At 32.7% G+C, this 17,837-nt stretch overlaps 1 protein-coding gene across 3 annotated transcripts; it reads right to left on the reverse strand.

Moving 5' to 3' along the window:
• Nucleotides 1–1,313: 1,313 nt before the first annotated feature.
• Nucleotides 1,314–17,477, reverse strand: LOC105349037 (monocarboxylate transporter 12). 3 transcript variants are annotated; one of them, XM_011458700.4, is made up of 7 exons: nt 17,252–17,477; nt 14,891–15,114; nt 14,397–14,540; nt 11,265–11,999; nt 6,674–6,724; nt 5,838–5,997; nt 1,314–3,193 (listed from the first exon to the last, which is right to left on the reverse strand). In XM_011458700.4, the coding sequence occupies exons 2-7, from the start codon at nt 15,105–15,107 to the stop codon at nt 3,169–3,171; spliced, it is 1,332 nt and encodes a 443-aa protein (XP_011457002.3). In that variant the 5' UTR covers nt 15,108–15,114; nt 17,252–17,477; the 3' UTR covers nt 1,314–3,168. The 3 variants fall into 3 exon arrangements, with proteins under 3 accessions (XP_011457002.3, XP_011457005.3, XP_011457003.3); XM_011458703.4 differs by having other exon boundaries at nt 5,798–5,997; XM_011458701.4 differs by lacking the exon at nt 17,252–17,477 and adding an exon at nt 16,532–16,859.
• Nucleotides 17,478–17,837: the final 360 nt, after the last annotated feature.

Consider the following 17,837-nt stretch of genomic DNA (forward strand, 5'->3'; position numbering starts at 1 on the left):
GCCAACACCTAGACACACAGAACCATCAAACTTCTTTTGGTTACATACCCCTCAAAAACATTTATTAATAAACTAACTTATGGTTGTTAAATCATTTGTCGGCAGAACTGCATGGTCAACATTATATAAATAGTGCCTGTTTGGGAGGCCAGGTAACAGTTTAAATTGACACCCCGAGAAAACCATTGTCAACCGACGCAAAGCGGAGGTTGACAATGGTTTTCGAGGGGTGTCGATTTTAAAAATATATAATAATCAACATTTTTAAAATGCAAATAATTTTAAATTAGATTGGTATCTGATTATTGCAACATTCATAAAGAATGAATACTAACCATCAATACTTCTTTGTTAAAATCACATATCAATCAGACTACAATTAAGTTGTACACGAAACACAGAAAAATGGTTAATTTCTATATGAAAGGGGTTTTTTGTAAAATAATTCTAAAAATAATTAAATTATTTTTTTTATCATTTAACACCAGCCTCTTCACAGTTCTATTTCAAAAATTGTACAAATTACAGTAAAATGCAAAAACTATTACTTACCAATGCTGTGGAGGAATCAACTTATGATATACACTGATACTGCATTGACACACACAGGAAGTGCTGTTGTCACAAGAGATTATGATGTACTTCTTTCTTGGGATGTCTCCTCCTATCTTTATCCTTTGTCCTCTCCTGAGCAAGAGTTCATCTCTGGGGTCAGCAATGCAGCACCTCTCCCATCAGCTAATGCCGGGGTTTCTAATCATCCATTTCCATCACTTATCACTCGCGATCAAAACCATCACAAGTATCTGCTTGTGCATATAACATGCACCAGTCCCTGCGATTCTTAACAGCATACATAGATACGTCTACTAAAACTGAACATACGGTAATATATATTGGGATCTAAATCAAAATTCTGAACATTTGAGCAACTTCCACTGCCATATTACCTTGTGCAATCTTAATTACTTGTATATCACAAGATATCCTCAAGTCTTTCAAAAAAATTCATTGTATTGACACTAAGATACCTACTGTACATATGCTATTTATACGAGACTTAATTAAAAATCACAATGATCACTCCGATTTCCTTTTCTTTATAATTTTATAGTCATTCTAATGAACATGAATTATCTTTAAATCAAGAAATTTCTGGAAAAAACTTGCAAAAGAATCAAAGAATCTGACAATTAATTAACATTATTTGTTCATGCACACCATTTATGATTGATTTTTTACAGCAAGAAAGGAAATTTTATTAGTTTACCGGTATATGTTTTTCTACCTTGCAACAATCAAAAAACAAGAACCTCAATTCAATAACCTTTATTGTCAAACATAATAATATGATCATTTCATTCAAAACAATATTACAACATTCTATAACTACCTACTCACTTAACATCACATCTTACTATTTATCTTTATAATGCTGCACTTAAAATTATTGTACCAGGTACTAGCTGGTTTACTAAGGACAAGGAAAGACAACCATGATTTGTAACTCATAAGTTTTCACAGAATCACTAACTTGAGAAGTTTGATTAATTCTTTCAACATTTTTGCACATGTAAGCAATAAAATTAGTTTAATGTATTCATATAAAGCAACTTATTGCAAAATGTGTGATCAGGTACTAAAAATATCATTAAAAAAAGAAGAGTATTACATTTACATGTTATGGCAAGGGCATTATAAGTTTTCCACATAAATTGTGCCCTATTTCAAAATACATGTATTCAACCATTCTGAATTCTCAACAAGTTTCAATAAAATTGTACATATAAGGAATTTGTTAACAGTCCCATTTCTGGGTCTTTTGAAGTATTTAAAACAAGCATTAGTTATTGCAAGTTAAAAGTACCTTACTACATGCGTATACAATGTATTTGATTTGCTCAAATATGCAATGTATCTAAATAAAGAAATACTGCTACTGTGCACATCATTTACGCTTAGACATGTACTAAGAGCATTGACTGAAATCACAATTCATAGAAAATAATCCATTACACACACATTTCACCATTTTCAAAAACAGGACAGCTTGCAAAGAAAAAATATGATAATCTGGGTAACAATACAAATCCCACATACTGCACGAATGACATCTCTGGGTGGGTAGCATTCTCAATTATAAAAATACAGTTGTATACAAATGAAAATTGTGATATATCACAAAGAATCATTCATGCAAAGACTGTGTGATTAATACTTGAACAAAACAAGAGACAACCAATCCACTGAGTTGGTAAATTGATCACATGCACTAAATAATCGTAAACGGAAAAAAATACGGTAAACCAACTATTATTTATGACGATATATTTTGAGATTTACAAGAAATAGACTGATTAGCCGCAACTAATTACTGCGATTAAGATGTATAGTATCAGGAAAATAGGTAGCAACAGACATTTGATGATTACTTTGCGGCGAGAAGTGTTCACTGCAATGAGGCTCTCTCAAACCTCATGAAAATTTTCGGTACACAAAAAGTTGGTTTACAGTATCCAATCAATGTAGATTACTGGAACTATCTATTTTATCTTTTCTTGAATGTTTATAACAAATGTAAATTGATAATGGCAATATCATTATTTGAATCAAGATGAACAAAATTGTCGAGAAAATTTTAGATACCATATAAAACATGACATTTTCTTTGCCCTATCATTTGAGGTACACAGAGTCAGAAACTGACTTTGAAGGGAACACGGAATGCATCTTTATGAATTCTTTTAGAAATACAAAATATTACCATTAATTTCATACACTGGAAAAAGAAGGAAAAAAGCTGATTTACATTGTAACAAACATGTAAAAATAAAGTGTTGTAGCTGCATCAAACTTGCAGGAGTTATTTCTCTTCAACACTTAAACATGTACTGTGACATAACAACATCTTTACTGAAATGCAGAAATAATAACATTGTGTACATATACACGTAACATCTGTGTATATGCATTAAAAAGCTTAAGACTAATATCACTTTGATTTCACTCATATTTGAGTACATCTAATACATCCCACAATGCAACATATACATCTGATAATATAAAGAAAAAAATCTGAGTACTATAGAAGTTTTTCCCAATGAAATCTCAGTTTTCATCACAAGTGGAATTGTATCCACTGCCTTGATTCTTTATCTTTGGGTTTTGTTAAACAGATGTCACCATCGCCTCTCTGTCAAAAAAAAAATATATATATCTAGTTATTGGTAATCTATTTACAGAAAATAAAATCATTGCAGAACTTGTATTTTTCTGCTATGAAAGCTGAATGTACTTTAGAGAAATTATTAATCACTGCAGTGTCCAAATTATATCTGGATCTCTTTAAATTTCTCCTAAATTATTCATATAAAGTGAGCAAAAGTACAAAAATTATTGTTGTTGTAGAACAGTTACCGGTACACTCAATAGAAGAGCTACCGGTAATTAATTCTTCCTTATCTGGGTGCTAGCTACTAAAACTATTCAGAAGTTTGACACAGTCTATATATTCCGTGTATATTATACAATTACATTTATAGCCTTTTAATGAAGTCAATACATGGTTTTATAGACTTCAGACCTGATGGGAGTATATCACCAGGTCTATAAAACCATGTACTGACAGATATCAAAAGGCTATAATTGTTTTATTATAATAAATCAAATACTGATACTCTTCAAGAGTACAATAGTAAAATATTTGGTTATAATGTATAGGCGCCAATTTCGCTTTTGTGACGTCATAATGGCGCAAATGCCAATACCTGTATTTAGTCATGAATATCTATTTTCTATTTTTATAGTAAGGTCAATAACAAAATTTATAGCATGATCATGTGACAGCAATCAACCAATCATATGCTAGGGGAAAATACAATATTATAATAACAAAAATTCAATGTATTTTATTGAATTGCAATGAAATTAATAAAAACATGTAGAAATAATTAACCTTAAATGATCAAATTAAGACACCATTCAACAATATAATGATTGTTTATTATTGATATTTCAATCAACATTGTCACTTTATGCATTAAGAAAGGTTTACATTCATACAACTTGAAGTAATAAAAACAAACCAATCTCAACTGGTTTGCCTATGATATGGTTCTTTCAGTAGGATTTTTTCTGTAGAAATACAGTAAGATATGCTCAGATGTAAGTTGAAATAGTTATCATTACATGAATTGGAAAATGAAATCTTTGGAGTAAACATGTCAAATAAACTGAATACTGAGTAATAATTCAATGCTGGTATGTAAATCATAAAGTGTGATTCATTAATTCATGTCCAGATTTAAACACAAAGAAATAAACTTCATTTACATATACTTTAATTGGCAAATTTCAGCATTTTGATGAGTATCTATAGGCTTATGACAATAAAATCTATTATCTGATACCCATTTGAGCCAGTAATAAAAATACACGAAGCATACCTAAAATCCTAATCATAGGGATCATAAATTTACCCACTGAGTGACTCTGCTTTTAATGTAGTGTGCAGTGAATGAAAAAGACCACATGGTCAGCAGAGCTTTAATTAAAAGACAATAAAATTCTTTTAGTTTTAAAAGCATTCCCTTTACAATTTTCAACATAATAGATTTTCTCATGATCAAAGAGATCATACATATCAAGTGTCATGAAGTACGAATGATGGTATAGAAATAACATTTATTTTGCTGTCTTTTGTTTGCCAAATCAATATGAAATTGTATACATAGTAAACTTGTACTAATATACATTTTCATATTTTTGGGTGAAATATGTTTCAGTAAATGTATATAAAGCTACTGCATCTTAACCATGTAGTGCTATTGTCAGATAATTTACCAGTACTGTTTTTGAATACATGTCTTCAGACTATTGCTTAATCATTCCAGATTTTGTGTTGAGAAGTTAAACAATGGATGACAGTTCACGATTCCCTTAAATCACTAATAAAATTGTGAAAAAATGTACTTGACATGGAAAAAAAATTCTACATTCCATACATTTTGTAGCTATCTGTTGCAGTGTACATGTAGGTACATGTAACTTTCTTACTCTATATTCATAAAATTAATGGCTTGTCTCTTTGTCCACTTATCTAAAGACCATGCATGCATGCAGGCATACTGAATTGACTGAAGATTTTATATAGTGGATTTATACTATGATGAAGACTGGTGTTTATTCATTTACATATCCTATGTTGACCTACAAAAGCACTGATGGTGCACTAGTTTGTTTGTGGACTAGCTTTCACATTAATCCTCATCACAGACCCATGTCTTCCTCTCATTAGTGAAGAACCTGCTTACCTATAGTCTAGAGTATGTTACAAAGAAGAAAGGGACAAACAAGGATTTTATAGACAATGACACAGCAAATATCTTTTTTACTTTGTACAACTAAAAGAGATTAGAAATGGGTCAGTACGTTGAAGTAATTTTCTTTTGATCAAATTTGTTTTAAATGATGGACATAACAGGCTTTTATAACAAGGATAGGATAACTTGGTTTTATTGCAAATAGAAAACTTCCTAAGTACTGGATTAGAGACAAGTTCTGGCAGCTGGCTAGTGTTTTTGATGATCTGTGGTTGTAATTATTCATTAAGAAAGATTGTGAGGCCCAAAGCTAGTGCTCTTTGTATATATAATATGCAAAAATCTCATCAGTGCATCTTTGATGGGAAGTGACTTCATTGGTAAGCCATAAGATAAGCAAAAGCTGGATATATTCTGCATGCTAGCCTGCTACATCAGCCAGGGTTAGTTAGTAGGGGGCCATGTAAGACTGTTACCTGCTGAATAGAGAGAACCAGGCAAGTTTGTGTCACTTACACTAATATTGGTTCTCCCTTCATCAGGCAATCATTCTGCGATCTGTCCACTAGAGGAATTTTCAGGTCGTTTTTCTCTGGTTCTGATACAAAGCTCTCAAGGCCACAAGACTGGTACTTGAACAGCATCATTATGACTGAGCTCCACAGCAGAGCAGATCCTATAGAGAGGAAGGAAGGAAGTCATAAACACAAATTGTATACTTGTCAAAGATATTGTGTCACATGAACAAATAGATTTTATTCTAGCTTTTACGCAGTAACAAGACTGCCTTTATGGGTACTATACCATGTGACCTGCATCTTACTACACTATCATTTAGGCGACATACATTAAATCCTTTATTTATCATTTATATGCCCTCTTTTGACTTACTAATGAAAAAGTACCTGACTCAGTTTTTTCAGGACCATCATCTTTTTTAAATATAAGTTTTCTATCTACATTCTGTACTGGCCCTGCAGGTTCATACTTTAATTGATTAAGGAGAGCTAGGGCAAGAAGCAAATTGAAATATTTTTGTAAAAAATTATGCAAACTTTGCATATTTACTTTATCAACTTATCAACTTGTTACAAAATTCAATGGAATAAGACAATAGGTAAACTAATTTTACTTCCTTTGCAAAGTCCATAATTCATTTGCCCCATATTCTACCACTCATAAATGCTTTCATGTGGTACATTGTTTGATATAAAAGGTGTAAGTTATCTGAACATGTGAATAAAAAAACCTGTTTGTCATATTGGTCATAGCTAAAAATATTTTCACTTTTTTTCCATGACGCAAGGAATTACTGCTCCCATTATTACCATCTTGTTAACACTCATACCAACCTGCTAAGTAGAAAGCGTACTTGAACTCTGTCTCCTCTTGAATCAACAGACCTAAAAAGTAAAATAAGATATATTAAGTTTGTTGTATATATATAAACAATTCTAAATTCTCTGAAAAAAGAAAACTTCTTCACCGATGACTTCAGTAATATATACTGGTGTGTATATATATAATACATGTATCTCGCGATTTTACGCGAAAATAAATTACTTGCGTATCATAAGGAATTCACAGTACCCTGGTATGCATTAAAATTTGACAACTGAGGGTATGTATGACAAGTCAGTCATTATGCAACTATTTGATTGTCAAAATATGAGTTGTACATGTATACCAGAATTCATAATAAGAGTATCAACTTAAAACAAGAAGCATGATTATACAGGTATGTACCCTTCACCTATGAAAATTATGTATATGTTAAAAAAAATCAGCTCATAAAATTTATGTGATATGCTTTAGTTCACATTATGTGTCTCTATTAGAAAACATAATGATAGATGAATAATTTTTGGTAACACTGCCATAATTATTTTGAAGTGGGCCATTAAGGATGTATAGGGCACCTGTTGATATTAATGGGGATAAAAGTACATTAAAATAAAAAAGACTTTCATCGTTTCTTAAAAATATTTTAAATTTCTTTGAAAATGAAAAATATTTTTAATTTCTTTGAAAATGTAAAAAATAATAAAAGCCACTGTGGGTTTTGAACTCGTGACTTGCAAATCCAAAGTTAACGTTCTAACCCATGGCGCTACTTTGTAAAGTAACAATTTCAGGAAAGAAAAAGTTTATCAAATTTTGTTTGATTTTATTGTTTACTTTGATTGGTCACAATATGGAGGTGTCCCATACAACCTTAAAATACAGGAAGCTGAATTTTCAATTATAATTTTAATATATTGGTACCATTGTGAAATGTTGTCTTTCTTTTTTTTATTTTACAAAATAATTTTCCATACTGTACCTACCTTCTGTTGTCGGGGTTTTTTTTGGGGGGGGGGGGGGGGGGGGGGGGAATACAATGTTTTTAGACCGAACATAAGATCTTTTTTAGGGGGGGGGGGGGAAGGGTGGCAATGAAATATTTTTTCATACTGTACTGTACATCGTCATTCAGATTTTACAGGTAAATTTCTTTGTACTTTAAGGTTTACCCAACCACAACAAACATCTTTATTTGAAATAAAATCTGGTGACTTATTTTAATCCCTTCATATTTTCATTTGAATAACAGGTAAACTTTTGAACCCTGATTCATTATTAGTCCATAAATTTACATTTATGACAACATGCATGGCTACTATCATATTAATGGTACATGTATGAATATTTTTAATAGCTTAAAAAAAATGGTAAACAATTTCTAAAAATTTTGAGAAAATGCACATATCACTGCTATATCATAGACTAGTATAAAAATTTGTGATAAATAGGAAGACATGTATTTCTTAGTGATATTTTAACTTGTTTAGTATATTTATATTGGGTTTAAAGCTTTAACATTATTGTTTATAACTTCAATTTTAGCAAACTGTTGTTAAAATGTCTGGTATCATAAAAAATATTATATTTTTATCAGTCTAATCAATAATTTAATTGTGAAATTTCTATTCATGCATGGCAAATATCAATAAAGGCATGGTATTTAATGTCTATATTTTTAGATGACTATATACACATGTACTAATCTTGAATGAGAGTTTACAGTTAACAAGAGGTTTTTTTCAGCCCTACCATCCCCTTTCCTTTCCTTTATAATCAATTTACATTTTGATAATAATGTTAAACTGAGTCATCCACACTCTTGTACATTGTACAGGGTCCATCCAAGTTCGGTATGCATACTTGTGAGGTTACTGGGTTTATTTGTTTATAACTATCCCAACTAGCTCCTTAGTACAGGTCAGTGATTCTAAGCTGTGCTAATTAGGAATGCTCCAAGATATATATGTACACCATATGTCATACAACAGAGACAGGTTTCATTAGTTTTCCTTACACTAATGCTGAAAATTTTTAATCATACATTATTCTATGTAGTAAAGATGCCATTGAAAATAAAAACAAGACACATCAATTAATACATATAATTATACAATTGGTGTAAAGATACGTTTGAAAAAAAGTTGTTTGCAAAATCAGGATACAAAAATATGTTCAGCAATATATATATACAAGGCCAACCTTTATATACTGTGAGCAAACTTTAACCTTTCATGGGTTTAGAGCTTCAAGATATTACCCACTCTTTCTAAATGAAGGAATTCTGAAAGGGACATGCATCACAAGTATTCCTACCCCACCAAGCCTTAGTTTTCAAGTTCAAATACCAAAAAACTTTCAAATTAATTTATCAGATGTCATATTTTAACCCCCTAGGCACTGCTTTTTCCAGAACACACTAATGAATTATGAAATCAAATACACAATTATACAAATAAGAACTGGTTTGGAGAATCTTATGCTTTTAAACAAGCTGCTTCATTGTTTATAAACCATACACTCAGTTTATATATATACATTTGGTAACTTTATCAAATATCTTTTTTTTAATGCTGGTAAATACTTCATGTACAAGTTATCAACTGCACATGGTTTAAGTGAAATAAAGAAAAAAAACTCTTTTTATGTTCAACTTGTCTCTCTGCTTGTTTCTTTGTCTCTCGGCCCTTTAAATTTCAAATGCTACTACCCGTCTAAAGGGATTGATACGATCTGCATGTTCTTTACATTTGCAATTGAGTATCTGTATTCAATAGAATTGATACTATGTCCATGAAGATATTTTACAATTGAGTATCAAGAGAATTGATACTATGTCCATGAAGATATTTTACAGTCATACAGTGTATAATATATATCCCTCCTGAGTTGTAAAGAAAAATAAAAGGTACTGGTAATTGAAGATTGTCTGGTACAACGAGTGTCGATCTGAATGGCCACAACCCCCTCAATATTAACATGAAGACATTGTGTTCATCCACTGTTTTATCACATGTCAAATTCATTGTTACTAAGTTACTTAGCTATAAAGCATTATAGAAACTGTCTAACCCCTACACATTCCCAGTTATAAACCATTCCATAACTGAAGGGCTATCCAACCCTGCCAAGGCATGGACAACATTAACAGGTTCTATCTAAATGTTTAATTTCTCACAAGAATTGTGATATTAACACATGTTGTCTGCCAGCCAGCTGACATTTAATTCATACTGTTTTGTTCCAAAAAATCAAATTGTCGGTGTTATTTTCCTGGGTCTTATATTCTGAATCAGCTTTTATGAACTTTACAAAACTGCATAGTGTTATAAATAATAAATAGACTACATCACCATATCAAATCAACAAAATAGATTTCTTTTATCAAAATTGTTCTGCAAGAAGAAAACACATTATTGAAGCTGCACAAGGGAATTCCATATGAAGGATAAAATTACTGTGAATTTATACATGTAAGCAGTCAGAAAACCTATATTGAGGTTTAACCCATTGTTCAGATATCTGTATGGTGATAAAGCACCCAAAACTTGGATCTGTTTACTGAAGAGAATGAAATGTTAGCTTTGATAAGTGATAATTCAGTGTCAATATACCTGGTGTATTTCACCTGCCGATTTCGCAGCAACAACTAGCCTATTACAAATGAATTATCTGATGATTTCACTATGATAGAGAAGAGCTATAAGATACATAGATCTTTTATCTAGTTGGAAAATGCAAGCTTGGTAGAGTTCAATGATACTGGTGGACCATGGGGATAACAATTGATCATTCTTGGGTAAAGTACGTTGCAAAATGTACTGAAAACTGCATTGCACAACAATTCTTCATGTCCAATTTACTCAGTGAATCAATCCAGAATTGCAAATTCTGATACCAAGTTTACTTTAGTAAATGTAAACACTCAGCAAGATCCAATGTATCAGATTTTGAAATACTTTGATTTCCCTTTTAATGTGAAATTACAATGAAGGCAAAGATGTGCCTCATATCTTTCAGGAAAATCAAACACATAGATGTTTATCATGGAATTACCGGTACATTACAAATTACATGTATATTTCAACAAAAATTTTGTTGCTATCCTCAAGAAATGGTGAAGTTGATTCCATAAAAAAACAAAGCAAACAAAAACTTGAGCAGAACCTGTCTCGACACTCGTTCCACATGAAAAATCTATAGGGTTTTATGGTTTTTGTGATGAACAATCCATATCATTTGATATTAAAAATCTGTTGGGGGTAAGCACCTCTGACTGCCCTTGTGAAGGTAACAATTAAGGACCTCTGACTGCCCTTGTGAAGATAACAATTAAAAACTATAGCTGTATAAATTTATAGCAGCTAGCATGATTTGGTAGAATAAAGAAAATGAACATTGCTTTTTTTCCTTTGACATGACCCCTACAAATGGACAGGGCTCAAAATTGTATTTTGCAAAGTAATGATTAAACTAAATGAATAATTGCCGAGGCCCCCTATCCTCACAAATATGGAAAGATATTTGCTATGATTTAAAAAAATCACATTTAATTTCATTAATAAATACATGTATGCCTTTAATTTTACATAAACAACATACCTGCTGCTGGTCCTGCCATGATAGATCCCATAGCTATCATAAAAGAAAGGTAGCCATTGCCCTTGGCAATGCATTCTGGTCCAAGTAATTCTCTTGAGGCTTGAGAAAGAAAGGTGGTCCAATATCCACTGTAAAACCCAAACAGTATGGAATAACCAATTTGTCCAGCATAGTCATCAAACAGCAGGGGGCAAATTCCAGTGATGACCACACCAAGACCTATAGAGCACAGGATGGCTGTCATGTCATCCAAAGTGCTGTTATGTCCCATGAAAGAAAATATAACCCTGGAGGTAAAGCTTGCCATACCAACACAAGACACCAAAAATACAGAAGTCTCAAAAGAAGAATCTTGGTCCATTGCATAAGATGGCAAGTACATGTATATCACAGTAGAGCCAAAACTCCAGAAGAGATTTGCTATACACATTCCGTGGAAAGTGATGTTTCGGAGCGGTACACAGGAGAGCAGAGGCATCAGGTGCACTTGTTTGCCGTGGGCCACTGGAGACATCAAGGCCCCGCATACACACAGATTGAGGGCTATTCCTGAGAGGATCCACAGAGTGCCCCTCCAGGCCAGGTGCTCCAGGAGGGTGCGGATCAGGATCGGAAAGACGACTATTCCAGCTCCTACACCGCTCAGCACCACGCTCAGGGCCTGCATACGCTGCTTGTAGAAATGCTGCTCCACTGCCATGATAGAGGGTGTGCAGGCTAAACCAAAACCAATGCCTAGAAGAGAAAATTTAGACATGATCTATATAACTGATAAATTTTTTAATCTCTAACTATCAAGCATGCAAGTTGAATTTACTCGTACACATAACAGATGCATAAAGTTTACACAATAAATAAACAAGTTGTAATCAGTAATCAGAATATTATTTTAATTGCCACTGATCAAACTCAGAGTTGTGGAAAAACTAATTTAATGCTTATGACCAGAATTATGCCACTGTTGCCTGTTCAAACAATCAGTTTTTCCTATTGGCATCAGTACATTTTATTCATAATTCTTGTAAAATATATAAAGACGATATCTATATTGTGTGAATTCATCTTAGCTTTATCCAATGAGTTGAAAAGTGTATATATTTGTGTGGCTTGCTTAGCAAATATAACCATTTCAAAGACTTGTATAAAGCAAATATAAAATCAAGCAATTAGACATTCTATTTATATCACAGGATTTGATTTATATTATAAAGCTTTTGAGACAACCCCTTAATTAACATATATTGATTTTTTTTAGCCTAATCTATGATGCAATGTTGTTCAGTTATTGTGAACTTGTGCAAAACAGTTGAGTATGTCATTTCAGAGATAAAGCTTAAATAAAGATAATTTAGAGCTTAATCACTATTTGGAAATACTGACGACTTGAATAGTCAAATTTGTTGACACGCGCACCATTAAAGTTGCAAAAGCTTGTCAATTTGAAATGACTCGAACAAGGAACACTAAAAGTTGTAAATATTTAATAAAACCAATTCTATTCATTGAATTTCATTTGAAGATAAAAATATTGATTAAGGATGATTATGAATGATGAAATAAAAGTCTTAAATTTAGAGGCATTTTTTCGGTAAGTTCTTGTACCGGTATATAGAAATAACCACAGAGTTCTGTTCTCATCTTAACTTCTTGAGAGCCAACGTGATTTGCAGCTTTATTAACAACACACCTATGTGTCCTCCTTCTTTTCTTAATTTATCTTCGATAAAAATATCTTCAAACATCCATTTTAAATCAATTTTTGGTAGTAGAAATATGATGAGGAATATATAGAAAAAACTTCAAAAACTAGGTCACTAAAGCATTGATGGGAGGGGCTCTGTCAAAAACAGTTCTGACCGTAAGTACATGTATTTGATATTAAAGCATCCCCCTTTGATAATTTAAAGCAAAAGTTTATCACACGGGTAGTAAACACCACACGTATGAGATAAAAATAATAATGCTTTTGAGTAGAAATTACAGAAACCAGCATGGCCAATGAGTACCCATGCAATCAAATATGACTGAAGGTACAAAATTATTTAAAAATGCAGTAGAGTTATAGAGAAAGAAGCAAACTATGATGGAAATCAACTGAGAAGATTGCAGTTCTTTGGCTTCAAAATGACATGTAATATTTGCACTACAGTAGCAAATTATGATCTAAGGAAACATAGACAGAATTCTTGTCGGATAAACAAACTTCAAATACTCTTTGAAAGCATTTTATGAAAATTCAGCTCTTTTATCAAAGAGCATGCAGACTCGAGATCACCATAAAACATGAGTAACATTGGAGCCAATATGTTAGGAAGATGTTTGAGCAACAGCTGAAATTTGGAAACATCCATGCAATATCTTAAGATAATCATAGCATTTTAGATTTACTTGAAGTAAGTAACAAACTCTAGATAAGGGAAACATAGAAATAAATGTTTTGCATTTGTGAATAAATTTGGACAGCCTTAAAATAAGCCACTGACAGATGGTAAAATTATAAACAAGAAATCAAATACTGTATTTTTTTTGTTTCACTTTATCTGTTGGGAATTCTTTCAAGGATTTCCAGTTTACAAAATCATGCGTGCTAACTTGGCAATAGAGAGCCCTGACACAAACAATTTGTTTTCCTCGATATGGCAAGAGTCACAATTGCAAAATATGACATTTCAAAATAAGTTTATTGTCAGTCATTTTGTTTTGTGATAATCCACTTGATATGATGTGAGGCATGCATGTATAGTTGGTTCAACATTGGCAGTTTTGGCCAAAACAACAAAAAATCATGCTAATTAGGCAAAGTAAGTCAAATATGAATGACCAGGAAGTTCATCTTCTCGATAAATTTGTGGAACTATACAAATGTACACTTGCTAAAACAAAACAACAGCCAGCTTCAGTTCTAATGTCAAGTTCTAATTAGTCATCATTTACATCAAAGAAAAGTATTGATTAATTGTTCCAGAATGATAAGTGTAAACCAAATATTGTTACATTATACAGGGAATGACTGGAAATTGTTTTCATTTGTGAAGAACTTTAGTGTAAGCAAAACTCTAACCCCCCCCCCCCAATAAAAATGTTTGTGGTATATGAATAAGTTTTGACAAGATCAAGAAACAGAGATTTTACCTGTAAGCACCCCAAAAGTAAGATACACCTGGTACATCTCAGTGACCACCATTCCCATGGACAGTCCGAGAGCTGAGACCAGTCCTCCTAGGATCACGCTCCATCGGCATCCAAACTGAACCATGAAAAATCGCATCACCACACCTATAATGTCACACGAAAACATTGCAACAATGAGGAAGTCATCAAAATATAAAGAATGGCAGGTCTTAATCAACTTGATTATTTTCTTTTGACAAAAGCCTCAAAAATTTTCTATAGCATTAATAATGATTTTTGCACTGAATATCTTGTGATAAATTGCATTATAAGTACATGGATTGTAAAATCTCTTCACTCAATGCTTAAACATGTTCCAAAGCCCTTGCAAATTTTGCATGCACATCCAGGCATAATCGTTTTGGAAGTTTTTGTCGCATCGAATAAATCATTGAATCTTGCTTACTGTATCTTTTGAGAAAGCTCAAACTTGAAGAAATTTAGGATCCGCTTACTTGTTAAAGCAGTCGTGTACAGCAATATCGAACCAATCCATGATGTGTTGAAATGGTCCTCATTAAAGATTTTACTGAACACAATATGGAACACTCCAATGCTATAAGTTATTCCACAAATAATAAACTGCGTGAAGAAGGCAGCGATGGCAACCACCCATCTATTTCCTCCACTGTCCCTCGGCAACATCACGTCAGGAACACTGATCGCAATCATCTAGGGACTGAAAAAGAAATACACCACATAGAACGTAACTTCAATCATTCAGTTTTCCATCATAAAAAAGCCTGTTTTGTGAAAAACTGCAACTGGAAAACTAATTCTACGGTAATTTCTCTCCCCCCCCCCCTCTCTCTCTCTTTCCCCATAAAGAAGTGGACATGCTTAGCCTTCATGCAACTACATCCCTGAAGAGAATACCATGTTGTATATATATGTTAGTAGATGCTTAAGAATCACTCAGATATAGCATGTTACCGGTAATAGAAAAAAATTCACAAACATTACACATCTGTTATTTTGACTCCATAATTAAATACCATTAATACCAGTGTACATGTATCTACCGCACTGTGCCTTAGAAGCATTTATAATTCCCATGCCTACTGTCCTCAATTTTAACATTAAACAGGCTTCTAAAGTGGTGTTGGGATACATACATTGATTAATACAACACTGCATGGTGAAATAATTTTATCTGCATGTCCTCAACAGAGATTTCATCAAGGCCAACGCCGATACAGTCAAAAACAAAAGATCCGATGAATGTCAGAGTTAGTTATGGCCAGTCGTTCTGTCTTTGGGAAGAGTAAGTGAAGCATGCAAAATGGCCGTCATATCGGGGTTTGATTTGGCTACTGCTCCTTACAAATTACAGGAGTCAGTTTTTTTAATTACTACCGATACATGTTTTGGCTATTTTGTAATCTTTAAATTTAATGTGTACCAAAAGCTTGGTCATTCTAAAGAAGACAGATCAGCAAGTTATGGGTTTTAAATGTGACCCAAATTTCTGTATACTGTTTTGTACCTGCATTAAAATTTAATAATGCAGTATTTTGACACCAGCTATTAACATAAAAAGCCAAGAGGTTTGCTGCAAGCAAAAAATATTATAAACTCATTCTTTTACATGAATATTCATATGCACATGTATCATGTGTATTTATTACTTTGCAATCAAATCATTGCATTATGCTTAAGGGAGCCTAAATAATTATTCCACCTTGAAATGGCTACATAAAGCTAAGCTCAGATATTAATTATTACTTTCTCAAACTTTGGCAGCTGGGTATATACCAGGTAATCAAATATATTACACTCTTTCAGTAGAAACGTTAGTGTATCTACAAGCTACATTGAATTCACAGACCATTTCAGAAAACACAAAATACAAAATCTTAATCTTCATGATTTTGTCACCAAATATATTAACATGCAGGTACTGTTGGTTCACGCTATATTAAAACAAAAACTCAAAAATACATAAAGATCAAATGCATGATCTCAATACTTAAACAAAAAGGCCAATGAACATTTTCACCTTTAAGACCTTTTTATGTGCTAGTACAAGGGTCAGTCCACCCTTCAATGGGCACAATTCAACCAGGTCAGTTTCACTGAATTCATTCGTAACATACCTGAATATACACTCTTTTCATTGCCGCCATAGTTCACAATTTCACTTTTGATAAAATGTATCCTAATATGAAATCATCTTGCTGGTCTGAAGTAGGATAATCGGACAATACACAGCACTTCTCTTTGTGTCACTTGCTCTGAGGCAAAACAGCTGACAAGGAGGGGGTAAAGGTCACTTACCACGTGATCATTTGTTTACCACTGTCAATCATTTTCCCCTCCACGTCACACAGTACATATACCGTTATGCAATACACAGTAAAGTTATATAATGTTTTTGATACCTACTGAGTTTAATAGGAAAGTTGTTGACAGAAAAAATAACTGCGAAGATCATTGATTAGAAGACAGTTACACCACAACGCTCCAGTACACAAATTGTTCAGACACGTGAAATTCAAGAGTTGGCGGATATTTACAACATATTACGGTGTGTTGGTTGATTTAGGTATAACCTACAGAAGTGTTAATAAATATATATTTACTTCCTTCATCTAGTCAATCTCATTAACAAACATTAACGTGCTGGCCAATAAGCGTCATAGATCTATATAAAGCAATGTATAGTTGAATGGAATATATATGGAGAAAAAAAAATCATCCCACCACGTGTAGTCCTCAGAGCGACCAAACTCGAGAATAAATGTTCACAAAATTTCAAACCATAAATAATTAATAAACAAAATTGACTGACAATACACGCATGTACTGTGTATTACCTTGCAGCAGTCTCGCTATGCCCTCTGGCTTTGTTCTTCCATGTTTTCCGTCGGTGTGCTACACTTCCGTCCGTGTCGTCGGTGTTACATGCTGACAAGCCTTGGGGTCATAACATACCGTTTTACACAGTTAATACTCACGATATTTACGTAAAATTCACAGTCATTTTTGATAATTCAGAGAATATGGTATATATTTTTATTCTGTTTTGATCACGTGGTACCTGACGTGTAAATGAGATGCAGGCGGATCCATTAAATTTACAGTAGAACCTCAGTAGGTTCTCTTTTACCGATATCTTTTTTACCCTAATTTACACTAATAATAAACAACTTTAATTCAAAATATTAACAAGACACTGTGCTGATTAAGGAGTCTATCGTGCATTTAATTTAAATTTTAAACAGCTCTTTATATAATTAATTACTCACCTGTATTCAAATAAGACATTTTATCATTTACTTCCTCTTTGGAACAAACACGTTCTGTATATTAAACTGTACATTTGTAGTATTTTTAAAGAAAGGCTAAAAACCTTTATAAAACTTCATGATGCACTGTTGTATCATATCATGTGAATTAATG

This window comes from Magallana gigas, chromosome 8 (assembly GCF_963853765.1).
Source record: "Magallana gigas chromosome 8, xbMagGiga1.1, whole genome shotgun sequence".
NCBI classification, from domain to species: Eukaryota; Metazoa; Mollusca; class Bivalvia; order Ostreida; family Ostreidae; genus Magallana; species Magallana gigas.

Coding starts and splice junctions, on each gene's coding strand:
- LOC105349037 (XM_011458700.4), bottom strand. CDS start 15,107: ATGATTGCGATCAGTGTTCCTGACGTGATGTTGCCGAGGGACAGTGGA. Junction 6,725..11,264: donor CATGGCAGGACCAGCAGCAG/GTATGTTGTTTA, acceptor TTTACTTTTTAG/GTCTGTTGATTCAAGAGGAG. Junction 5,998..6,673: donor GTACGCTTTCTACTTAGCAG/GTTGGTATGAGT, acceptor TCCTCTCTATAG/GATCTGCTCTGCTGTGGAGC.